Source organism: Periophthalmus magnuspinnatus, chromosome 6, assembly GCF_009829125.3.
Source record: "Periophthalmus magnuspinnatus isolate fPerMag1 chromosome 6, fPerMag1.2.pri, whole genome shotgun sequence".
Classification (NCBI taxonomy): domain Eukaryota; kingdom Metazoa; phylum Chordata; class Actinopteri; order Gobiiformes; family Gobiidae; genus Periophthalmus; species Periophthalmus magnuspinnatus.
The window spans coordinates 19,119,018-19,142,511 of record NC_047131.1 but is presented as its reverse complement, the minus strand read 5'-3'; the positions used below and the strand labels follow the sequence as shown (position 1 = coordinate 19,142,511).

The 23,494-nt window shown below is 39.3% G+C and overlaps 2 protein-coding genes across 4 annotated transcripts in view; one reads left to right on the top strand and one right to left on the bottom strand.

The window, feature by feature from the left end:
• The window catches only part of si:dkey-82f1.1 (DENN domain-containing protein 2A), a 58,372-nt gene extending 41,539 nt beyond the window's left edge, over positions 1-16,833 (bottom strand). For 2 of the 3 annotated variants that reach the window (XM_055222236.1, XM_033968137.2), the window contains exon 1: positions 16,442-16,821. The gene's annotated coding sequence lies outside the window, so the exon portion shown is untranslated. Of the gene's footprint in view, positions 1-16,441 lie in introns of all 3 variants that reach the window. The other variant, XM_055222237.1, reaches the window with a different exon arrangement.
• Positions 16,834-16,949: 116 nt separating this feature from the next.
• On the top strand, positions 16,950-23,362 carry adck2 (aarF domain containing kinase 2). The gene is made up of 8 exons (XM_033968530.2): positions 16,950-20,385; positions 20,880-21,026; positions 21,127-21,255; positions 21,326-21,421; positions 21,656-21,925; positions 22,386-22,514; positions 22,588-22,641; positions 22,896-23,362. Exons 1-8 carry the CDS (start codon positions 19,504-19,506, stop codon positions 23,034-23,036), a joined length of 1,848 nt encoding a protein of 615 aa, XP_033824421.1. The 5' UTR covers positions 16,950-19,503; the 3' UTR covers positions 23,037-23,362.
• The last annotated feature ends 132 nt before the right edge of the window (positions 23,363-23,494 follow it).

Sequence of the window (23,494 nt, the reverse complement as noted above, 5' to 3'; positions counted from 1 at the left end):
AACTGACGGTTCTCTTGGTGGTTGCCGGACAGAATCACGGTGACAGGTTCTGTGATGTGAGTGATGTGCCCCAGAAAACGTCCATTGAGCCCCTGGGCATTTAAGGGGCGTTCGAGGGGCTCCAGGTAGACCCCGAGCTGCTCCGCGACTTGGGCATCAATAAAGTCCCTCTCAGCCCCGGAGTCGATAAGGGCGGAAACGCGTAAGGTCTCTGTGCGAACGCACAGGGTGGCGCTGAGCCGCAGTCTATTAGAAGAGTCCAGGATGTGTTGCTCGCCCACCAGTACTCCCAGTGCTACTGGTGGGCCCCCCCTTTTGGCCGAACTGGGCAAGTGACCACATAATGTCCGCGCTCACCGCAGTAGAGGCAAGCCCCGGCCAGACGACGCCTCCGTTGACGCTCCTCGGCCGACACAAGGGTCCTGTCGAGTTGCATGGGCTCATCCGGCGGGGGCGGGGCAGCGCGTGGCTCCGGCGGGACCGGTGACCGGCGTCTCTCTCGGCGACGAGCCCGTAGGCGGTTGTCTATACGGTGAGTGAGGGAGATGAGGGTCCGCAGGTCGGGGGGTTCGTCCCGGGAAACCAATTCATCTTTCAAAGTCTCGTTCAGGCCCCGCACAAACACAGCCCGCAGCGCGCTGTCCGTCCAGTCCAGCTCCGCCGCATGTGTCCAGAATTCAATGGAATAATCCGCTACCGTCCTGGAGCCCTGGCTGAGAGTCAATAACCGGGAGGCAGCATTGTCCTGGTAGTGCGGGTGGTCAAACACCAGCTTAAACGTGGACACAAATTCATTAAAATCCAGGCTATCCACAGACGTCTTCATTAGGCGCGCCTCTGCCCACTGGAGAGCTCTGCCCCGGAGTAATCCACATATATATCGGATCTTGGTGGCCCCCCGAGCTGAAACGAGAAGGGCATTGCTGGAACATGAACTCGCACTGGAACAGGAATCCGCGACAGAGGTGAGGTTGTCCAGCATACGGCTCCGGATCCGTGCCTCTCGGCTCCGGGAGGCGTGGCGGCGCTCCGGCTGCAGCAGGCGGGGTGACGAGGAGCGCGGCCACCTGGTGGTTAAGCTGTGCCACCTGCTGGGACAATGTCTGATTTAGCTCCAATAGAGTCCGAATGGATTGTTCATGCTGACCCAGCACCGCCTCGGGGTGAGAGTGCGTGAGGCGGCGCGTCTGGTCCGGATCTGAGCCTGCTTGGTCCATAGTGGCCAGACCGTTCTGTCGTAACGGTGCGGATAGGACCAAAGGATGCAGACCAGAGCAGTTTTAACAGTGTTTATTTACAGCGGTGAAAATGCAGTCTTTAAACAGGTCACAAGAGCAGGTACAGGAACCGGGGAGCGGGAGACGGGTCAGGCGGGTGCGGTGCAGGTAGAGGCGGGCAGGACAGGACCAGGACGGGGATAGAAGCAGGTGCGGTACCAGGGCAGGCGGATCAGACGAAGACCAGAGCGGGGAGCGGGTGACAAACCAGAGACCAGGACCGGACAGGAGACGAGACGAGCAGGAGACGAGACGAGCAGGAGACGAGACGAGCAGGAGACGAGACGAGCAGGAGACAAGACGAGCTGGAAGCGATACCGGGACTGGAACGTGGCGGCAGGAGCTGGGCGAGTAGAGGCAGGAATCTGGAGGGTGCATAAATCCAAATGAGCATTTGCCGGAAAGTACCATATAACAAAGCTTAGCAAGAAACATTCACGTTTTACACGCGGACGGTCTGGCACCGAGTGTAGACTGCCAAGCCTTCTTGTACTCAGCAGCCGGTGGTGGTGATTAGGCTGATGCACCCCAGGTGTGCACGGGAGGAGTCAGGCACTCCACCCAGCTCCAGACACACAGGTAGGGGAGGGGGAGAGAGCACGGGAGGACAGGGAAACTGACATCATGACAAGTACTCAGTTTTGTTATTTAAGTAAAAGTACAGATACAGGAGCAAAAAACACTCAAGTAAAAGTAAAAGTATCACATGAAAAAATCTACTTAAGTAAAAGTATTAATGTAGTGATTTTGATATTTTTTGATATTGATATGTGCTGAATTTAGTTTCTAGCTGTTTTTACTTGTATATTTTTATTTGCTCAAACTATGAACATGATAAAAATAAGCCCCACAGACTTTTCAGCAGCTTTCAAACTATCATAAAAATACTAGTCCTCAAAAGTAGTGGAAATATAATGCAGTGGAGTAGATAGTACAGATACCTGCTTTCAAATGAGGTGAAGTAAAAGTAAAAAGAATCCACTTTAAAATGTACTTAAGTAAAATAGAAATACCTAAAATGCGTACTTAATTACAGTACTTTACTACTTTTACTTTGTTACATTCCACCACTCCTCCTTCCTATAAGAGTAATGTATAATTGAAGATGGAAACACAAACAATGCTTTGAACGTCCCTCACTGTTGGTCCTGGTTACACACTTCAAGCCAAAATGTACATGCAGCCAAGCTTAATATCAAACATGTGTTATCATATATTTATACAATCCAACAAGAAATAACCCACAAATATAGCAGCAAAGGCCAACTGTGAAAAACAGTGGTCCTTGTTTTATTTTGTTGGTTAGCTTTTTGCTGCGTTTGACTCCTTATCTGTTGCCGTGGTTTCTTCTCTGTATGGCAGTGTATAGGAGGTGCTGTCAGCGGCTGCTATCTGGCCTCTGGGTTGTTGTCAGTGAGTTGTTGGCTGACTCTGGGCCTCTCCACAAAAACAGCTGCTTCTCATAAAAACCTGGTCCTCCCTCCATCACCGCGGTCACAGCCTGCAGAGCCAATCACGTCATCTGTACTGGAGTTTGTGCTTGAAAAACGGCTTTGGTTTAGGCTTTCTGTGATAATCAAGGACCTAATAAGGACAAAATGGCCCAAGATCTGCATTGTATTAGATTGTAATAGATGTGTAAAATGATTTCATAGAACAAGTAGAGTTCCAATGTGATTGTGGACTATGTGAGTTTTCTGCTGGATGATCTGCCACATTTTTGTCTCTATGCAGCCTGGAATGCTCCACAATACGGCATTAAACATATCTATCTCTGTATGGAAACAAGCAGGTAACACCACCAGGTCAAGTTACAGGTCAGATCTGTTGAGAGGAGACAGTGCTTACAGTAAGAATGCATGCTGGAGTCACTGAACATTTAAAAAAAATATAGTATAAGCCTGTTTCCATGGAGATAGTACTGGAATGTTGCGCTGTATGGCATTAAACAATCAGCATTTATTCAGTTACACAAAAAAAAGGAAAAACATCAGCCTGTTTCCATGGACACAGACAAGTTTAATGCTAAACCATGAAGCATTTCAGTTAAACAAATAACACTTTCATGGAGACAAGCAAATGATGGACAATTCAACAGAACACCACTGCCCCTTTAAATTGGTATAATCCACTATGCAGATTCAATTTTAGACTTAATTAAAAACAGCATTTAACATTCCACTTCATGAATGCATAAACAACCATACCTACCCAGGACATACTGTTCTATACACCTATAAGAGTCTTTACTTTTTCCCTTTCTCTCCAGCTGAAGACATAATCCTTGTTAAGATGTGGCTCACTTTTGCCTGTGCCAAGTGCTTGTCTGTATTCAATTTACCGCTCAGTGCACGCCTAGCCAACTCTTTTTGGAAAGACCTTGGCTGCTTATTCTCCTCCTGTCCTTCACTCTCTCTGATGCTCCTCTATCTCTCTTTCCTTCCCCTTCAGTGGCTGCGGAAAAAGGAGATAGGATGCAATCAAGGGCAACGAGATTAATCGCAATTACATCTAAATCGCAATTTGAATGGACGCAATTAGCAAATCAAAAGCCTGAAGTTTCTTTTTAAGAACCACAATTTCCATCAAATTTCACCAAAATATTCCATCTCATTCTGCATAAAAACTGCCAACCCTGTAATTTAGAGCTGTACAAACATGTTCTGAAATGTGAGTCTTGTGTCAGTTTTTTTATTTTTTCAAATTCTTCTAGACACATTTAAAATGTGGACTTTGAACACAATCCCATTATTAAAACATAAATCGTAAATCTAATCGCAATGCTTGTCAGAAAAATTGTAGCCATGGTTCACACACATCTCAATCACAAAATTTTGACTCAACTAGAACTAAATCTGGAACTAAAACTGGACTAGATTAGGACTAAATCAAGACCAAACCAATACATGCAGGTCTAAACTGGACTCAAACCAGTACCCAACAACTACAAGTGTGAACATGTGAACCCTTAGCATCTCTTTAAGCTATAACTGTGCAGCTTATTCCAGTATGGCCAATTTGTCTCCGGAGCAAACATGGACTGATATGGGGATTTTCACAATGACTGACATGCTTCCTTGACCTGGCTAGATTCTGCTGGGCTTTTCCTGGTTCAAGAATGAGCATAGGAAATGTGGGCGGATAGTGAAGAAGGGATGTATGGACAGAAGGAGAGAAGTTCAGTCAAATAAACAATGGAATTTGATCTCTCTCCCTCTTTTTCTCTCCTCTCTCTCTCTTCCTCTGTCCCGTTCAGGGCCCCATGCAGCGTTCCCAAGCTGATTTTGTAGCTGGGCCTTGGACATGGGCCAAAGAGGCAAACTCAATGCCTATGTGTGAACGTACTGTGCACTATTTATCTACAGTATCTGTCCACACTTGTACTGAGCGAGTGTTACGAGGCAGGAAGTACAAGTATTAAATTTAGCCTTGGTCAACTTTATATATATATATACATATATATATATATATACACATATATATACATATATATATACATATATATATATATATATATACATATATATATATATATACACACACCCACACCCCCCCCCCACACACACATACATTATATATATATATATATATATATATATATATATATATATATATATATATATATATATATATATATATATATATATATATATATATATATATATATATATATATATATATATATATATATATATATATATATATATATATATATATATATACACACACACACTTTTCTACACTGGAGAACAATGTGTTATTGTATGGCTACCAGCAGCAATATACAGTTTTCGAGATAATATAAAAAATAGTTAAATAAGCTAAATTTGAGCACATATGTTCATTTTACAGACAATTCATGTGTTGTGTAATACCTCAACTGCCAAGACATTTACAGGCATGTTTCAGCACAATTCTGATGAACTGCAAAAATATTGCACGATTGCCTTCATCAAGAGAATCAAGAAGTAATTGAGAGTGTAAAAGTACAGATACAGGAGCAAAAAACACCCAAGTACTCAAGTAAAAGTATCACATGAAAAAAATCTACTTAAGTAAAAGTATTAAAATACCCATTTAAAAATGTACTTAAAGAGTAAAAAGTAAAAGTATTTTGTGCAGAAGTATTAAACCTAAAAATGTAGTGATTTTGATGCAGATTTGTGGTGAATTTGATTCAACAAATACAACTGAAACTAGTTTTTTTGTTTTGCTGTTTTTTGTTTGCTCAAATTATGAATGTGTTAAAAATAAACCCCTCACCCTTTTCAGCAGCTTTCAAACAATAATAAAAATATTTCAGTCCAGTTCAAGCATAGAGGGGAGTAGAAAGTACAGATACCTTCTCTCAAATGCAGTAAGTAAAAGTAAAAAGTATAACCTTTAAAATGTACTTAAAGTGTAAAGTATAAACTTAAGTACAGTACTTTACTACTTTTACTTCATTACATCCCATCACTGACTGACATTATGATTTACCAAGGACAACAGCCAGTTATTTTCATGTGTAACACAGGGACATACTACACAGACAAAAATCATTCACTGTAGAGGTTGTGCGTTAAATTTCCAGGCTCTGTGTCGTGTCCATTTTGGGTTCTGGCTACTCCATCTCCCACTCCTTTCCTCTCTCCAAAAAAGCTTTTAAATCATGTGTAATCTTCCTGCCCCTTTACCCCCTCATCCATCTCTCACTATTGTTAAAAAGGATAGATATGACACAGCACTTTAAGTGGGTTAACCAGAGGAAGTACAAGGGGACAACGCAAACAATCAATTCCCCTCTTCATTTTCTGCTTATCAGTACATTCTAAATATAAACAGTTTGGCATTGTTTTACTACTACAGCGTGCTGTTCTGGTAGCATTTCTTGTTATTGTGGTTGTGAGTGAGCAATTGTCTGCTGCCTCCTCCACTGGGGACTGTAAGAAAAGACAAGAGTATGACCTCAGAAAATGCCCCAAACACTCCATAATTATGTCCTGGTTGCCGCGGAAAGCCACTACAGTGGTAATTATGGTAGAGAGGCAGGATGCTTCTTCTGCTCTATCCAAACAGGGTGGAATGAATATTTTGTTTGTGTGTTTGCTGTGTAGAGTCTCAAATTTCAAAATAAAGTCACGAGTTTAAGAAAAAAAAACGAAACAAATTGTAGATAGAGATATATATAGGATCATAAACAATTGACATCAGCTATGAAAAAAACAAAAATTGGTCGATCGTGTCTTTAAACGTCCTACATTATGCAAAATTGACTTTTGTGAGCTTTTAGCCATGTTATGTTACTCCTCAAAAACATACCTGAAGTTGTGTTTTGTTTCATTCACACGTTTGAGTAACACTTTATTATTAGTCCATCCACATCTGCAAAGCTCAAAATGCTCTGTTCTACCTTGTGATGTCATGAAGCTGTAGTTTTCAAGTTAACAGCTAATTTAAAAGCATCCTGTATTGAAGTGCTTCCTGTATTACCACATGACATCACAAGATGGTGTAGAGTATTTTCCATTTGAGAGAAGAACTCAGCCTAAATCTGCAGGGTTTGTGTGTTAAACATGTGTGGATGAAACAAAACACAACTCCAGGTATGTTTGTGATGAGGAAACCACATTATAGCGCAGATCAGAACTCAAATTCAGACAGTTTACAAAATAATGAAAAGCTTAGTGTAGGCCTTTACAGAATATGGAAAATTATGTACTTAAAAGTCAACTCTACAAGCTACAACCAATACAAGGACAACATGTGAGCAAACATAAAGACAACTGAAACCTACACCCAACCGCATTGTTCCATCTGTCAGGCTTTACAAAAGACTGTCCAGTAACAGTTTAACCACAGGCTTTTATGAGGGGAACCTATCCTTTATGTACGGGCGTTTGTGGCTAGAGCGGTTTCACATTCTATTGACAAGAAATGGTAGCGCTAGGAGGCTAACGATCCACCATAGACAACAGCACTAAAGCAGGAAGTGAATCTATGCTAGAAATACTGCTTTATGCCAGAGGTGGACAATGACGTGGACCTTTCCCCTAATTCTAACCATCCCAATTACTCTCAAAAAAGCTTCACATCTTCTAGTTCCCGTCTTGTGTACATAACCTCTCACTGCAAACTGGCACGAGTCCATACACTGGTTAAATGGAAAAGGTTGCAACATGAATGGCATTTGAAATAACTATGTCAAATCACTTGGGATAAAAGCTGACGATTTACTGTGGCACTTGGCAAATGAGAAAGCCAAATTGAAATCAGTTGCTGTTTGATATTTACCAAGACAGAAATGCAGTAAAAAGTGATTATAATACTGTACAATTATATTTTATGCCTAATAATCTGAATATTTGAGGCATAGGCTTGAAGTTCTGCTATTGTGTGTGTACATCTTGTTCAGCAGAAATATGCTAAAAATGAGAAGATAAAAACAATGACAACTAAGAAACTAGTAACATTTGAAAAGACTAACTGCAGTGGCAAAGTTGGGCTGTAAAGAAACTGAGATAATCAATGTGGTATTTGCTGTCTTACATTTTTTACTTTGGTTTACCTGTCAAGATAATTACTATATTGACTTATTTTTCAATATATGAGGGATGGAACAATATATTTTGGGGCTCAGTATTTATTGTGAGTACTTTTTCTTTGTGAAGGTGGGGAGATTGTGGGTATTTTTTGTTGTAATGTAAACCAGATTTAAGCAGTAGAAGGGTGAATAATCCTTTTTATGGCTAATAATTGGTGCATTCTGTTATTTATTTTACTCTCTTTTACTGAACAGTCTATTTAAAAGTGGTTTGGGATTATCTGGCATTCATTAAATCTTAATTAGTGACATAAAGAGGTTTCAATATTATTGTTTATTGCAATATTTCTTTGTAGATATATACTGTGCTTCAAAATTTGTTATTGTGTCCCCTAGTAGCCAGTGAATAATTGATCAATCCTGATTTTGGATTTTATTTTGATGTTCAACAGATACAACTGGCTTTAATATATTACTTTCCTGAACATAAACAATACAGACTTCTCATTGTTTAACACACACACACAAAGACTGCACTCCAAACCACATTACTGAAAGAGGATTGGTTGTTGAATTCTTGAGTTAGAAGCCCTAATTAAAAATGACTGAACCCAGATCTCAATAAAAATGTGATTAAATGCACTGCCATAGCCTCTGTCCTTCCACACACTTTCACCTGGCCCGCCACAGCCACATGCTTTGACGCTGGTTTGTCACGCTCTATGGCCCGATGCCAGAACCTTTCGAGATTCAGAAACAAAGTAGAAAGGACTGGCTGGTCAAACGAATACGCATCTATCTTTCCTTCAGCCAAAAACGTGAGCAATCATCACAAATGACTCATCTGAAGCCTGCTCCCAATTACCCCTCTGGCTCCTGGGGCCGGGGTCACATGCCAGCTCTTCCCAGCAATGTTTTTATGCAACTCAAACAACCTATGTGACCCTGTTTAACACTGTCGAGGCCAAATGCATCAGCAAAACACAGCACAAACCTACTGTCCACTGTATTGTATTCTCATAATATTAGTATCTTTAGTGTCTGTAATATCCAATTTCACTTTTCATCACATATATAAAAGCAAGTATAAAATGTCATTGATGCACCTGTGGTTGGAACAGTGTGGTTTGAGCATATTTCTTCACTAGAGAAAGTGAAGCTCTTGACAGGAATGGTTACTCCACAAAAAAGGCTACAGAGTTCAGTTTGGCACTTGGCCCAGCTCTTTGGCAGACAGCAACAGCCTACGTTTCAGTGGGTATAGTGAGTGTAATTTCAAATAGCCACAGGTAATATGTGAGGTGATTTATATACGGGGCTAGTGTCTTTTGCAACCGTAGCTGTATTGGATTTCAGTTTGCGCTTAAACACTGGAGACAGGCATGGCATTATTTACACTTAGACAATGGCTGTGTCCAGGGCCAGAGATTTAACATTTTTTCACCAGAAATGCGTTCCAGATATCGGATATTACCATGTGTTAAAATACGTGAGGTTTGGGAGCTACTGGGAAAAAGAAAGGATTGAAAAAAAGATATCACTATTTTTGTCAAGTCATTTTTTTTTTTTTTTTCTAAATTTGGAAAGGAAACTACTAGTAGGTTTGTAAGAAGTGATGGCAGCACAATGGGTTGAGTGTTTGCCCACCAACCAAAGGGTATCTGTTACAAAACTTATCGAACTGCATTTCTTTTGTTGTTTTTCCGGACATTACGCTGCCAACCTCAGCAATAATACAGTTCCGTTCGATATGAGGCATAAGAAATCCTGCCGAATCACTGTGACTGATTAAGGGGTGAATGTAGTGGATACTGCAGAGTGTAGTTTTGCATCATCACCTTACAGTATATATTATAGATGTATGTTACTTTTTTTTAAATTTATTCTTTATTAATCAGGAGTCCAGGCCCCAGAGGAGACCCTATTGTATGTGTTTAGGGGTAGGGGAAATTGGAGCACTGGGAGGAAATCTATGGGCAGACACAAAGAGAAACGTGTTCCTTCTCTAAATCTTATTTTATGTTTTACTATTAGATACTCCTTGTTTTGAGTTGCATCACATTACCAAAACACACTCCTAGTTTGTGAATTTTGTTCACTGACGATGACAATGAAGCTGATTCTAAACATACAAAGTCCACGCAGAAAGGCCTCATGTCAACTCGGAGTCAAACCCAGGACTTTCTAGCTGTGAGGCTGAAGCACTAACCACTTCCCCACCATGCCATCCATTTTAGAGACATTAGTAACAACTGTATTATTAGTTTTGGGGGCAATGGCTACCTTAATGCTTACATTAAAAGATTTTGTCCTACTTTACCTTCAACTTTGAAGTGACTACTAACTCATCCGCTCAAATATCAGCTCTGCCTGTATGTCTTCACAGGAACAGACCTTTTACCAACAAGCTCACAGCTATAACAGCACACATGAATTGGATTATTCCAGGATATAGATCAAATGCACTGTAAGTGTATAGTATTTCCAGTATAAGTGTTAATAGCTAGAAGAAGAATATTGCTGAATATTATGGAAACTGAATGATTAAAACACAAAAAAAAACAAGATTTAGTGGACACTTTGTTCTTCTACTGTACTGGGTTTCAGTACTTTTACTTGTTGAGCATCCCCTGTCCTGTCTTAGCCCACATGCCTGCTCTGTTCTGAAGCATAATGTTGCAGTCCAGCCGCTGCACCCCCGGGGAGCGGCGAGGCGAGAGCTTGGGAATGTGCTCTTCCGCCTCTTACGCCCTTCGACCCACAGCTTCATGAAGCCCAGCCAAGAAAGTCACAAAGAGTAGAGAGAGGGAGGAGAGAAGAGGAAAACCCATCCAGAATGATCCCAGGGAATCTGCATTGTCTCATTGAGCACAAAATGTACTGAAATCATCACATTGCTATAAGAACAACAGAATTTCTATATAATGAAAGTATATCTTCAATCAACTACTTTGCGGGATGTATAAAATGCAACTAATGGTTCTGCTGTAGTTATAGTATGCCAAAAAGCAACAGTAGCAGTGGGAGTAATAGTGGTGGTAGTAGTAGGGGCATAGCAGCAGTAGTATTATTATTATTATTATTAATAGTAGTATTATTAGTAATAGTAGTAGTAGTAGTACTGGTAGTAGTAGCAGCAGAAAATTTTAATATGTGTTTTTATTATTGAAAAATTGCTTACTGGCATTTTTATCTCCACATGCATGACCCTGAGTCTTTTCGAATTTTTATTTAATTGTACTTAATTACAAGTACTTTGCTCAAACATGCATGAATCAATCAAGATGCAACTCAGTGCAAAATAATTGGTAGAGAACACAATTATAGCATAGTTAACAGCTCATAAAAGCCCATTTAGCATAATGTCATCTTTAAACAAACCCTCCTTTATGGTGTATGGTGCTTTAAAATGATAGTGGCACATCAGACAGAGCTCCCAGTGTCTGCAGCCCTCAGCGAGACAGTGTTTAGATCTGAATGTGATCAAAGCTGATGTGAGTCTGCAGTGCTTCAACTCTATCTACTCATTAAGTCATTACACAGGATCAACCTCCAGACATTCTCTTCACAGAGTGAGAGCTCAAACGTCAACAAGTACTCAACTATCTCAATGTTATGTGATGCAATTTAACAATACTTCAAAACTTTACAATGCCAGTTACTGGGCGTATGACATATTCACATCGTTCTATTGTTAGTTATCAAATGGCATTGTGGTTAGTAAAATTAGAAAGGGTCAGTGTCATCAATTGAAGGCTTGTGTTTTGGATATTTCTGTTGCCACGCCAAATCCTTAAAATCAGGAAGGAATTCTTATGTCTGAAACCCATGAATAGGAGATTTAGCATACTGTTTTTGAAACAAATCACAATTTAGAAAGAAATATCCTATGATACCCTATCATTTGTTAAGGATGGGCTTCACAAACTTGTCCTATTAACCTTATGGAGTCAAGTATTTTCAACTGACAACAATCACGTCTTTGGGGCTGAATAATGGCACCACTTTTTGAAGCTATTGTGAAGAAATAATTTCACTTTTGTTTGTTGGTGTTGACAGAGAACACATTAAACTGTTTGCCAATTTTTGTTTCACGTGGATAGGCCCAGTAATTACAGAGACATGAACCCTAAACCAGGTCAGCAAAGCTGGTTAAACAGCAAATTCCACCACAGATTTCTGACCTTCCCTCCAGCTCGTTTGTAAACTCTATGTGCCCTAGAACATTGTAATTCAATCAAGATTTGAGAGTGTTCTAGAGACAATCCTAAGCATATTTTACGGTATACATTATCCCTGGAGTTATTTGAGTGCATGTCAGTTAACATGGGGAGAGGGCTGTTTTTGACCTCACACTGGCCTGCTGTCAGTGATTTGAACAGAGGCAAACAGAGAGGACAGATGTCACTGGTCCATCTCCTGACAAGGGCACATAGAGGAACGCTATTGTTCAAATACTGTGACTCTATCACTAGTGTGGTGGGGATGTGGTAGTACTAGTAGCTATGGTGTAGTTGTAGCAGTAGTAGTAGTAGTAGTAGTGGTAGTTTTCGGAGGTTGTAGTAGTAGTAGTAACTGCAATAGTAGTAATTAGTAGCATTAGTTGTCACTTGGACGGCTGTTGAAACACTTTTGTCACAAAATTTGATTGAGTAGTAGTATTGGTAGTAGTACTAATTGCAGTAGCAGTAGTAGTAGTAGTAGTAGTAGTAGTAGTAGTAGTAATTGTAGTAGTCACAATGTCATCATTTTCATGCGACACAATATATGAAACTCAAAACGGTTCTGTTAAGCTGTGCATACAATTGAAAGGTTTTTATTCAGCACTCTTCTCTTTTAATGTTGATTTTATGATGATTATTAATGGTTTTTTTTGTTGAATTGTGAATTTAATGTATTTCTTATCGTGTAAAGCACTTTGAATTACTTTGTGTATGAACTGTGCTATACAAATAACTTGACTTGCCTTGCCTACCAATTAGTGCAATGAGAACATTATAAAGAACAAAATAATGGTTATTGACAGAAAAAATATGATTGGTAAACCTTATATTATGATAGATGCTAATATGTTCTTACTACATTCATTAAGACAACTGTTATTAAACCATAATCCATGTTACATTGAGTCGACATCAAGTCCTCATAAAAATACAACCAAGGAGCAAATAGATGCAGCAAATAGATGCAAATACTTTAAATGCTCTTCTATTCATTTCATTAAGACTTAACTGTGTTAGTTAGGACTGGGCCTCAAAACTAGGTCACACAAATCTCCACTTTTCCACTAGGGTGCACAGAGAGCACCCAGGCAGTTCCCCCTGACTCACAATGTAAACAACTGACTGACCTGTATGTTCAGTATGAGACATATATATCCAGACCTTTACGAGACCGGAGCCTGCTTATTACTGCTTTACAGACTGTCCCTCGTTCTTTATCTCCACGCAATAAATCTCTCTACACACAGTAAACCAATGCTTTGTAAATGCTTGCCCTACTTTAGTCTGAAGTTGTTATTTAGATTTGATTTAGTGCTGATTTAAACTTCAGTCTTGGTGCAGACCCATTTGATTGTTTCTGTCCCAGTTTGTATCTAATTTGCATGAGTCCTGACCTGAATTTCACTTTTTTTGGGAGGTATAATTTCATAATGAGTTCAGTTTTGGGTGTTTCCTATAATCTGCGTTTGCCTTGGTTTAGATTAGTTAACCACACACATTTCCTCCTGTATTAGACAAGAGACAGATATGCAATTTTCATAGTAATCATAATCTCCTTATTCATGAATTTCAGCTTCCAGTTTTTAGGCACCACTTTTTTTTTACAATTCAAAAGGATTTACTATTTAGTTTGGGATTGTTAATTGCCATGGCAACAGTACAAAGTTTTCCCATGGATAAATTGTCTGCTTAAAAGGAAAGTTCCATTCCATCGTAGTTGCTTTCAGATTTTGGTCTAGCTCAATGCTTTATTCCTGGTTTCATTATGTTTTAGCTCAGTGATTAATTTAGTGCTGAATTAAGCCAACTTTACCCAGAAAATCAATTTTACCCTGTTCCCTAGTTACCTTGTATGAATAGCCCTGCAGGCACTTTTATTGGACCATAGCCTGCTTATTACATCCTTGCTGAGTTGCAGACAGACTGTCCCTGTCTCTATCTGGACTAAATCTTTCTCTCCACACTGCTCAGCCTCATTCACAATTGAATAAACTCTAACCTTACCTAGTTAAGAAAACACAAAGCAGGCACAAGCCCAGATATTTACAGTTCATTGAGAGACACAGAATTACATAAAATGAAGGGTTATTTATACAATTTTAGAGACCACTTCTTAAGGGTTAATCATTATCTACAAAACGCCACCAAGACTGATTTGGTTAGCTCACTGATAACCATCGAGCGAAGGGTCAGCACTTTAGGGACATAGCGGACATTCCTATTGCCCAGCGGTATCTTATGCAACAAACAATCACTTATCTAAAATAAAGAAAGAAAGTGCAGATGTTTTGGTCTCTCCGGGCTACTGTAGGAAAATGATAGTGTAGCGTGTCCTTAGACATAAACAAACAGCGACTGGATTCTACAAAAAAATGAAATGAAATAACGTAGAAAATGTTTTAGAGAGACATGCAACAAAAATACCAACTTGATCAAAGTACATTTTTATTCGGGGCTAAGAAAGTGTTTACCGTCGAACTATAAGATTTTTAAGTCCAAGTCAAGGCGTAGTAGACCAGTGCTTTTTACTGTAGAGGTTGTTGCTGACCTCATGTTTGCAATTATGTGTTTTTATAAATACATTTCCTTTCTATTCCCTTCTATTTATTGGAGTATCTTGATAACGATACCCAGACCATACTCTGTCATTCCAACTAAAAGGTATTAAAATCAAAATGTTAATTACTTAATTTATTTTAGTTCAATTATATGTATCACTTCTACCACTGTCCTCCAACAATAAGCCCTTCAGTATTGTGCATAGTGACTTCCCTTTTTCACCTCTTCAACTACAGCTCCTCTCTCTCTTCTCTCTCTTCCCTCTCTCATCTGTGGAATGTGGAGATTTGAGTCCATTCTTCCACTTGGACTTACACATTGTTTGCATTTACAGTGGAATAAGCGGCCAGGCATGGACAGTCTATTGGAGGAGAGATAGTGAGAGACTGAGAGAAACTGAGAGAGAGAGAGAGATTGAAAGGGAGAGCGAAAGAGAGATTGAGAGCAAGATTGAGAGACTGAGAGAGATTGAGAGAGACAGAGACTGAGGAGAGAGACTGAGACAGAGAGAGAGATTGAGAGCGACATTGAAAGACTGAGAGAGATTGAGCGAGAGAGACAGAGAGAGACTGAGGAGAGGTAGCTTGAAAGAGATTGAGGGAAAAAGATTGAGAGTGACTAAGGAGAGACAGAGAGATTGAGGAAAGAGAGAGATTGAGAGAGAGAGATTGAGAGACTAAGAGATTGAGACAGAGATTGAAAGAGAGAGACTGAGTGAGAGAGAACGTGAGGAGAGAAAAAGATTGAGAGAGAGACTGAGAGAAAAAGAGAGATTGAGAAACTGAGAAAGAGAGACAGATAAATTGAAAGAGAGGGAGAGAGACAGAGAGATTGAAAGAGAGAGAGAGAGAGATTGAGAGCAATTGCAGAGAGAGAGAGAGAGAGAGAGAGAGAGTGATTGAAGAGAGAGATTGACTGAGAGAAAGAGATTCCAGGTGATCTGATACTGTTAGATGTTTCTGACATGGGCAACAGTAATGGAGAGGCTGGACACTTACTCAAGGCAAACTTCATAGACCTAAACCATTCTGAATACAATGCAGTTGGTATAAACATACAAATATGTGTGCAATCCCGTCTTCTACCATAGGAGTCAACTCTAGGAGGGGTTTAACATAGAAGAAGATTGTGAGTGTTAGTGAAAATTTTCAGAAACCTCAACCAGGCACATGGTATAAAATGAAAGTCTACTATTTGTGCCAGGTGGTAACTTATATTAACAGAATAACAAGAAAAGCCATATTGACAACAATCTCATATTTTTCAAACTGGCATCAAATTTAAACAATCCTCAATTTGAACTATATCCTGAAAAAAGAAAAGCATTTTCCATCAAGCCAAAAATTTGAATTAACTTTGCTCAAACAATCTAACTTCACTAAAACGTATTTTAAGAAAGCCAGTAACTTTTGCCAGTCCCAAGCCAGAATAAGTTTGCATCATAACAAAGTCAACTCAGTGGAGCTCAACAGTGACCACCCACCCCCTGGAACTGGAAGTAACTTTCCCATAAACTTTCCAATAATAATACTAATAAAAATAAAATAAAATAAATAAGTTGTTAAAGCATTTTGACGAATCTTATGCTTTAAAATGTGCTTTTTGGGCTTAGTTACCATGTAGCTGATTAGCCCATGCAATGCCTTTGAACTCTTAATATAACATTTTTTGGGAAAAGTCTATAGGGAAAAATGAATGGAAAATTGACTTCCGGAACCAGAGCTGGCTGTCACTGTTGAGCTCCACACCAAATTAATACACGAATCATTTCACAGTAGGAAGCAGATGATGAACTGACAAATAGATAGGAACAAAGATTTTAAGAAAACTAAATATGTATGAGTTTGCATGTTTCTTACCTTTCTGAGCTTGGTGAGCCCTGGTGATGTCCTTTCAATGCTGTCTTTCATTTTGTGTCACCCGGTAAAACAGCAACCCACTTCCCTTCACATCAGTGCAGTTTTTCGGATTATCTTTCCCCCTCTTCAGTTTAAAAGGCTCCTACTCCAACCTCCGATGTCTCTCGCTCTGCATAGCTCCCATTCACACGGAGGAAGACCCGCGCAACAATCCGCTCCAAGTAAGTGCTGAAAAAAAGTTGTAAAAATGCCACAACGTCACAGGAATCCCTTGTTTGGTCCAACTTTTCACATTGCTAAGAAACTGTCACTCTATCTACGTAGCCTCTATCTCTAAGTTACCTTCTTTGATTCGTTTCTGGCTGCAAACTTTTCACAGCCCTCCTCCGTCCAAATACTAACCTCCCCTTGTCTTGCTCTCTCCTCCCTCTCTTCCCCCCCCCCTCTCTGTCTCTACCCCCCTGTCCCACCCACCTTCACCCCCCACTGCCTCTGAACTAATCTGCAGCTGGCCCGAGTGATTGGAGTTGCCTGGGGAACTGAAGTGTCCTGTCCAAGAAAAAAGAAAATGAGGAATGAAGCAGGAAGGGGCAAAGCCAAGTAGAACAAACTGGATACATAACAGAGTCCACTGGGATGCAATTAAACAAGCTCTAGGGCCAATCTTCCTATCTCAAAATGGGACAACATCATCCTAAGTTGTATCTCCAAAGGGCTTGTTTACTGGATCACAAGTGCGGGACAACAAAATGTACAGAAATGACAATTAGAGACTGCATCAGAGGTGCAGAAGGACTAGATATTTGTACCAGTGAAGTTTAGTTTTAGTTTTAGTTTTAATAGTAGTAGTAGTAGTAGTAGTAGTATACACTATCTTATTTTACAAGCTTCTTTATCAAGTGTATTCCCAACTTATCTTTTTCTTATCTTAAGTAAATTATTACTTTTACAGAAATAAAAACTGCAAATGAGTATTTTTAACATGGGTGAAAGTGGAGGTAGCATGCAGAGTAGCAGTTTCTACTTTATCTTGTTTTCTTTATCAAGTGTATTCCTGAGTCATCCCAAATTATCTTCATCTTATCTCAAGTAAATTGTTAGTTTTACTCAAATAACTTGGATAAAGACTTGAATGATAGCATGCTTTAGAACCTGTAGTATTAACAGAGTGCATATTATTTATTGTAATTACAGTAAAAAAAAATTAATTTGCCTCTTGCCTCCGTTGTGTGTTAAACCAGACCTGAACTTGAGAGCAAAATGACTTCCAACTCTGGCAACTGCTCTTCCGAGTTACTCACTGCTCCAACAAGAGAAAGTGAAAAGAAGAACAGCATGAATCGTGATGACTAATCTTATAAAATGTGACTCAGTAAATGAAAGCTATGTAATGAGTTTATCCACACACAAACCTAGAATCGGAAAAACATCAATATCTTTCTGTTTGTTTTAATTCAAAACAAGCAGGAAGTTATTTAACATTTGCCCTGTGTTTTGAAATCTTAAAAGTGCAGACAGTTTTAACAGTGGTCATGCGGACACTGTACTAATCACAAAAACAGTGTCCAGATTACTAACACTGACCTGCTTTCCTCCAGGGAGATAGAGATGTTTAATGATGTACAGTGGAACATTACAGGCAAAGCAAAGAAATAACATGTAGAAAAGCAGGTGGCATATCCTCCACTAGAAAAGTTACACAGTGCACCTTTAACTATGTCTGTTCTTCTTCAACGGTAAGTCTAGGTCTGTTCACTATAGATTGCTGTTTTTGACAATAAACTGACAGATGTGATGCTACCATGTATAAGAATGTCCCTGTGCATTTCTATGGAGATTTACCTTTATAACAGCAGCGGTTGAGCACAGGCATCTCTCCTGCTGACCCCTAAGCCCAAACCCTGACCCCTGCTTTGAAATGCAGCACTGATCTGAAAGGCCAGACTTGTCTATCAATAGCCCATGGAGGGAGGTAGGGGGCCATAACATCTGCTTGACGTTTATCCCTCCTTTTGTGTCGTTAGGCTTCAGCTAGAACCCTGGGAGAGCACACGGATACTGACAGGACAGAGGAGCAAGCAACAACAATTGGGAGAATGAGAATGCAGTATCAATATATATTTTTTGCATTGGTATTTTCCTATTTTAAAGAAACATGGCGTAGATTAAGATATCACAGATTAAGGTAGCCCCTTAATTTAATACGATTATAATCTTATTACATGACTCTATTGGCTAAGCAGCTTCACTCATAAAACACGTGGTTCTAATTATTATGATAGCACAATTCTGGCACTAAGCAATGAATGCAGTTTTTATTCAAATATATTGTTATTTTAATAGTTTTACTGAGTTCTTACCCTTTTTTTTTCTTACCCCAAGACCACACGTCTTTACCACAAACAGAAAGTTCCAATCTTTCCAGTTAAAAAATGTTTCGACCAAGGCTGAAGTGAGCGTGCATGAAAAAATTAGCATGAGTAGCTTACAGTTTCCACATCCAAATATGCAATATGTCTCCCTCTGCAGGCCAACTCAGGATCCTGTCAGATTTAATAAACACATTTTCTTTGTGGAAAAGTCCCGCAGTGACAAGTATAAAATTATAAATAAAATCACTCCAATTAAATTAACAAATAGCTTGCCTTACCAAGTTGAATTTAAACATAAAATAAAAGGCATATGTTAGGTAAATTCACGTTTCAGTAAATAACGGCTTTTAATTGGTCGCTGTTGACACGTGACTCCTGTGCACGTGACTTGTCAAATGCGGAAGTAAAGCGGATGTCATTGCAAATTTTCATGGCTGTTTTGTTTTGAATGAATTGTGCATATTTTCTTATTCAGCACAGCGCCATGTAAAAAATAAAAGGGTTTATTTCTCCGGAGAAGAAATAAACTATCATCGGCTTTTCATCAGCCCGGAAAAATAGCCAAAAAACAGTAAGATATGAGTTTGCACAAGACTAGCAGGTGTCGTTAGTTCACCTGCTATTGATTTCAATGGAAATCCCATATTTTCTAGGAACGTATTTACATCTATGTAATGTAGCTTCATTGTAATGATAGCCCTGGTGCACTCGAACAACATGGCATTGCTTTTGGGAATCAGGGTAGGCCTTAACTTCAAAAACGCCTTTCAAAAGCCCTGTTCATTGGCTAGAATCTATCAAAACTGGAGGACATGTCTTGTTAAAAGGAATTCTATTTTAATCCACATACCCAAGGTTTCTCTAATATGCTGTGGTGCTGTCAGTATGTCATCTTATACTGCAAGATGCCAGGAAGCCACACTTAAACCAGCCATCACTGAAAGAAAGTCTGTTGCCAAAGTACAGGTGCATAAACTCATATTTTTCCTTCGACTTAGTTTTAGAGCATTGGTTCTTCTCCTCAAATTTGGCCCACTTTTACTCCTCTCCCCCTTGACTCTTGTGTCAACTCGCTGGAGCTCCAAATGGCTGGATGTCTTGCTATGGATGACTGAAACTTCTGGTCCAACTTTCATCAAACTTGGACAATGGGCCAGCACCAGACGAGACATTTTCCCCAAAGATTTCTGCGATCGCTTCTCCAGACTTCACGTCAAAGTTAGACCTCACTCGTGGTCCCACACAAAGCAGTGCCTCCGTCGGGCTTTTGGAGAAGATTGGAGGAGGGTTTTTGTTTTTCAGAGCAAGGAGCCAGTTGGTTCTGGTTGCGTTGCCCAGGTCTACAGAGGGTGGGCAAGGGCAGACAGAGTAGAGGATCCAGACTTTCAGACACTGGTTGAGGAGAGGGACAGAGAGGACTTGCTTGAAGCCTGGGAGATCCCGGGTCTAAGGGGGGTGACCGGTTTACTGAAGAAGCTCTGGTCTGGCAGAGGAGAGGAAGAAAAGGGGGAGACTGTGTGCTGGAGAGAGGATACACTCATCGAAAAGGGCCTGATACCTGTAGCTATAAAGGTAAGTGATTGGTGGGAAACTGCTTTGCATCTGGTTAAAATTAGGAGAAAAATAATTATCCACCATTAACTGACCATCCATCATTAAGTTTGCTCAATAAAAGACATTCTTAGCAGTAACATTTGCAGTTAATGATTAGATTAATATTGACTCCACAAAAAATGTTAAATAATCTCTTTTTATATATTACCTTTTAACCACCATATATATTCTACATTACTTATCATTTTTGGGGAAAATACACAAAATGGTACACTGTAAATCACTTGGATTGGGTAAGAAGTTGTTCGTATATTGCATAGTGCAATTTAAAGAAGCATTTACATTTTCTTCTAAATGGAAAAATTCAACACTTAAATCTTTTATTTATAGCAATATTTACCCTGTAAATATATGTGTGAGCTTTGAAACAGTGGTTTTAAAGCTCACACACCCCTATTTGAATGTCTATAGGGGCTTGTGGTTCTTAGTAAATGTTTCTTATGTTTCCTTAGGTGGTGCACCCAGGAGTCAGGAGGCAAGTAGAAATCGACCTGCTGCTGATGAAAACTGGAAGCTGGATTCTGGATCATCTGCCTGGACTCAAGTGGCTCAGTCTGTATGAAATAGTGGAGGAATTTGAGAAGCTCATGACCAAACAGGTGTGAATACACAAAACATAGAAAATATGTCTATCTTCAGTCAGTTTTCATTTTATATTGTAATAAGTTAATTTGACGTAAATTATTATCTCCATTTCAGATTGATCTCAGATTTGAGGCTAAAAACATGGAGCATTTCCGACACAATTTCCGTGATGTGGAATATGTCAAGTTTCCCACTCCGCTTCGGCCGTTTGTGACCAGAACAATCTTAGTAGAAACTTTTGAAGTGAGTGTAAACCTCTTAAGACCATTATTTAACTATTCATATGATAATTTATTTATTATTTATTTCCTAGGAAAGTGAGCCAATATCAAGCTATTTGAGGTCAGATATTCCAGTAGAAGTGAAGCAGAAGATAGCAAAGATGGGTGTCGATACGCTGCTAAAGATGGTAAGAGTCGGTCTATTTTTCCAGTCTTCAGAACTGTGCAAAAGTTCTAATGAACTGATGAAATGCTGTCAACTAACAGCATTTGATTGATAAGTGATATGTTTTTTGCAATTCAGGGTCTTGGAATGCTTTAAGGAATTTTATACTAACTTGAGATTCTAACTATTGAAACTACTAGTACTAGTAGTACTATTACTTTGTTCCATTTTACTATTAGTTGTTATTCTTGAGCAGGTTTTTGTGGATAACTTTGTCCATGGAGACCTTCATCCGGGTAACATCCTGGTCCAGTCCCAAGCCCCCTCCCCTGGCTCCAGTGACATTGTGGGGGAGGCCCAGGGTAAAACCACCCTGACAGACCTGTGGGACACTGTGGTCGTCAGCGTCAGACCAAACCCCAGTCCATTTCAGCTGGTTCTCTTGGACACTGGCATCGTGTCTCAACTCAGTGATTACGACCGTGCCAATTTCAAGGCTGTCTTTACTGCTGTAGTCATGCGCCAGGTACTAAGACTGTTAACATTACACTGAAGATATGATTATGAAGTAGTATTGATAATATCTTAAAACTCTGCTAACAAAACAGTGATGAAGACATATTGTGCTAAATTGACTCAACTGAGCTTTTAACCATAGCATAATGGTTTGTCCTCATCATTAGCTTATGCACAATCATATCTGAATACTTTTTACCAAGGGAAAAAGCAAGATAAAAAACATCTCTGCCTAGCTCAGGATAAAGCAGCACTAAAACAGTAATGGTTAGTAATAAAACTAACTGAAGGACTCATAAAAAAAATATTGAGGCCAACCAATAGTGAGTTTATCAAAATCCTAAATTAAAATATCATGGTCATGTCTCAAATTACCAAGCTCAAGTACTCCTTAAATTCATCCAAACGTCTTTGCTGCTAAGTGAACCACTAGAGTGACATTTTGTTAAGACTCTACTGTATATTTTTAGGGTGAGAAGGTAGCAGAGTTGATCCTACATCATGCACGGGCAAATGAGTGTCAGGATGTCCCACTGTTTAAAAAGGAAATGGCCCAGCTCGTCGACCATGCCCTCAGCAATACCCTCGCTTTAGGAAAGGTAAAAATACATGCGTGAGTAAAACATTATATTTACAGTGACACTGGAATACTAAGTAGTAATTGCTTTGCAGATTCAAGTTGCCGACCTGCTCTCCAGGGTTTTTGGTTTGCTAATCAAACACAAGGTAGCACTATACTATACTATAACCCAATATACAATGCTTTCAAATGAAATGCCATTTTAGGAATCATACTTTGAACTGTATGCAGTCTAATTATTTAGTTAAAGGAGATTACTGATGTATTTGAAACTGACCTAAAAAATGTAATTATGAATGAAAAACAATAATTTAACGTTATAGGCTTACATGTACAAGTCACAAGTAATTTTGTTGCGTAACTTATGTCTTTTTGTTGTTAACACAATGCTCTGCTATAGGTAAAGCTGGAGAGTAATTTTGCCTCCATTGTGTTTGCCATCATGGTGCTGGAAGGACTGGGCAGGTCTCTGGATCCAAACCTGGACATCCTGGAGCTGGCTAAACCAATGCTCATCAAAAACTATTCTTCACTTCTCTGATCACCAACTACATTTGAAAGGACATAATCAATTTAGAATAGAATTTATATACCGCATATTCAACAGAACACTACTATGTACTTACCTGAAATGCATTCATTCCAGCCATTTTAACAATGTTATGATTTTCATGACAGTCCACAAAGTGTTCCTTGCAAATAAATAAGTACATTTCTTCTGTAAGTGCATAAAATGTAGTTATGTGATTAAAAAAAAAAAAAAAAAAAAAAAGGGTAATGCATAGATTGGATGGATTTAAATATGTAAATAAAAACAAATATTTTTCAGTGGTTAAGTTCTCAGGGAGCTATATATTGTTCAGTCCCATATATGTTAAACATTTGCAAATTGGCATTTTCTCATCTATGTAAATGTAATAATGTATAGTAACATACACTACACAAAGATTTAAATGGATAAATGGAATATGCACTTCCCAACTTGGCTATTTTTATGCA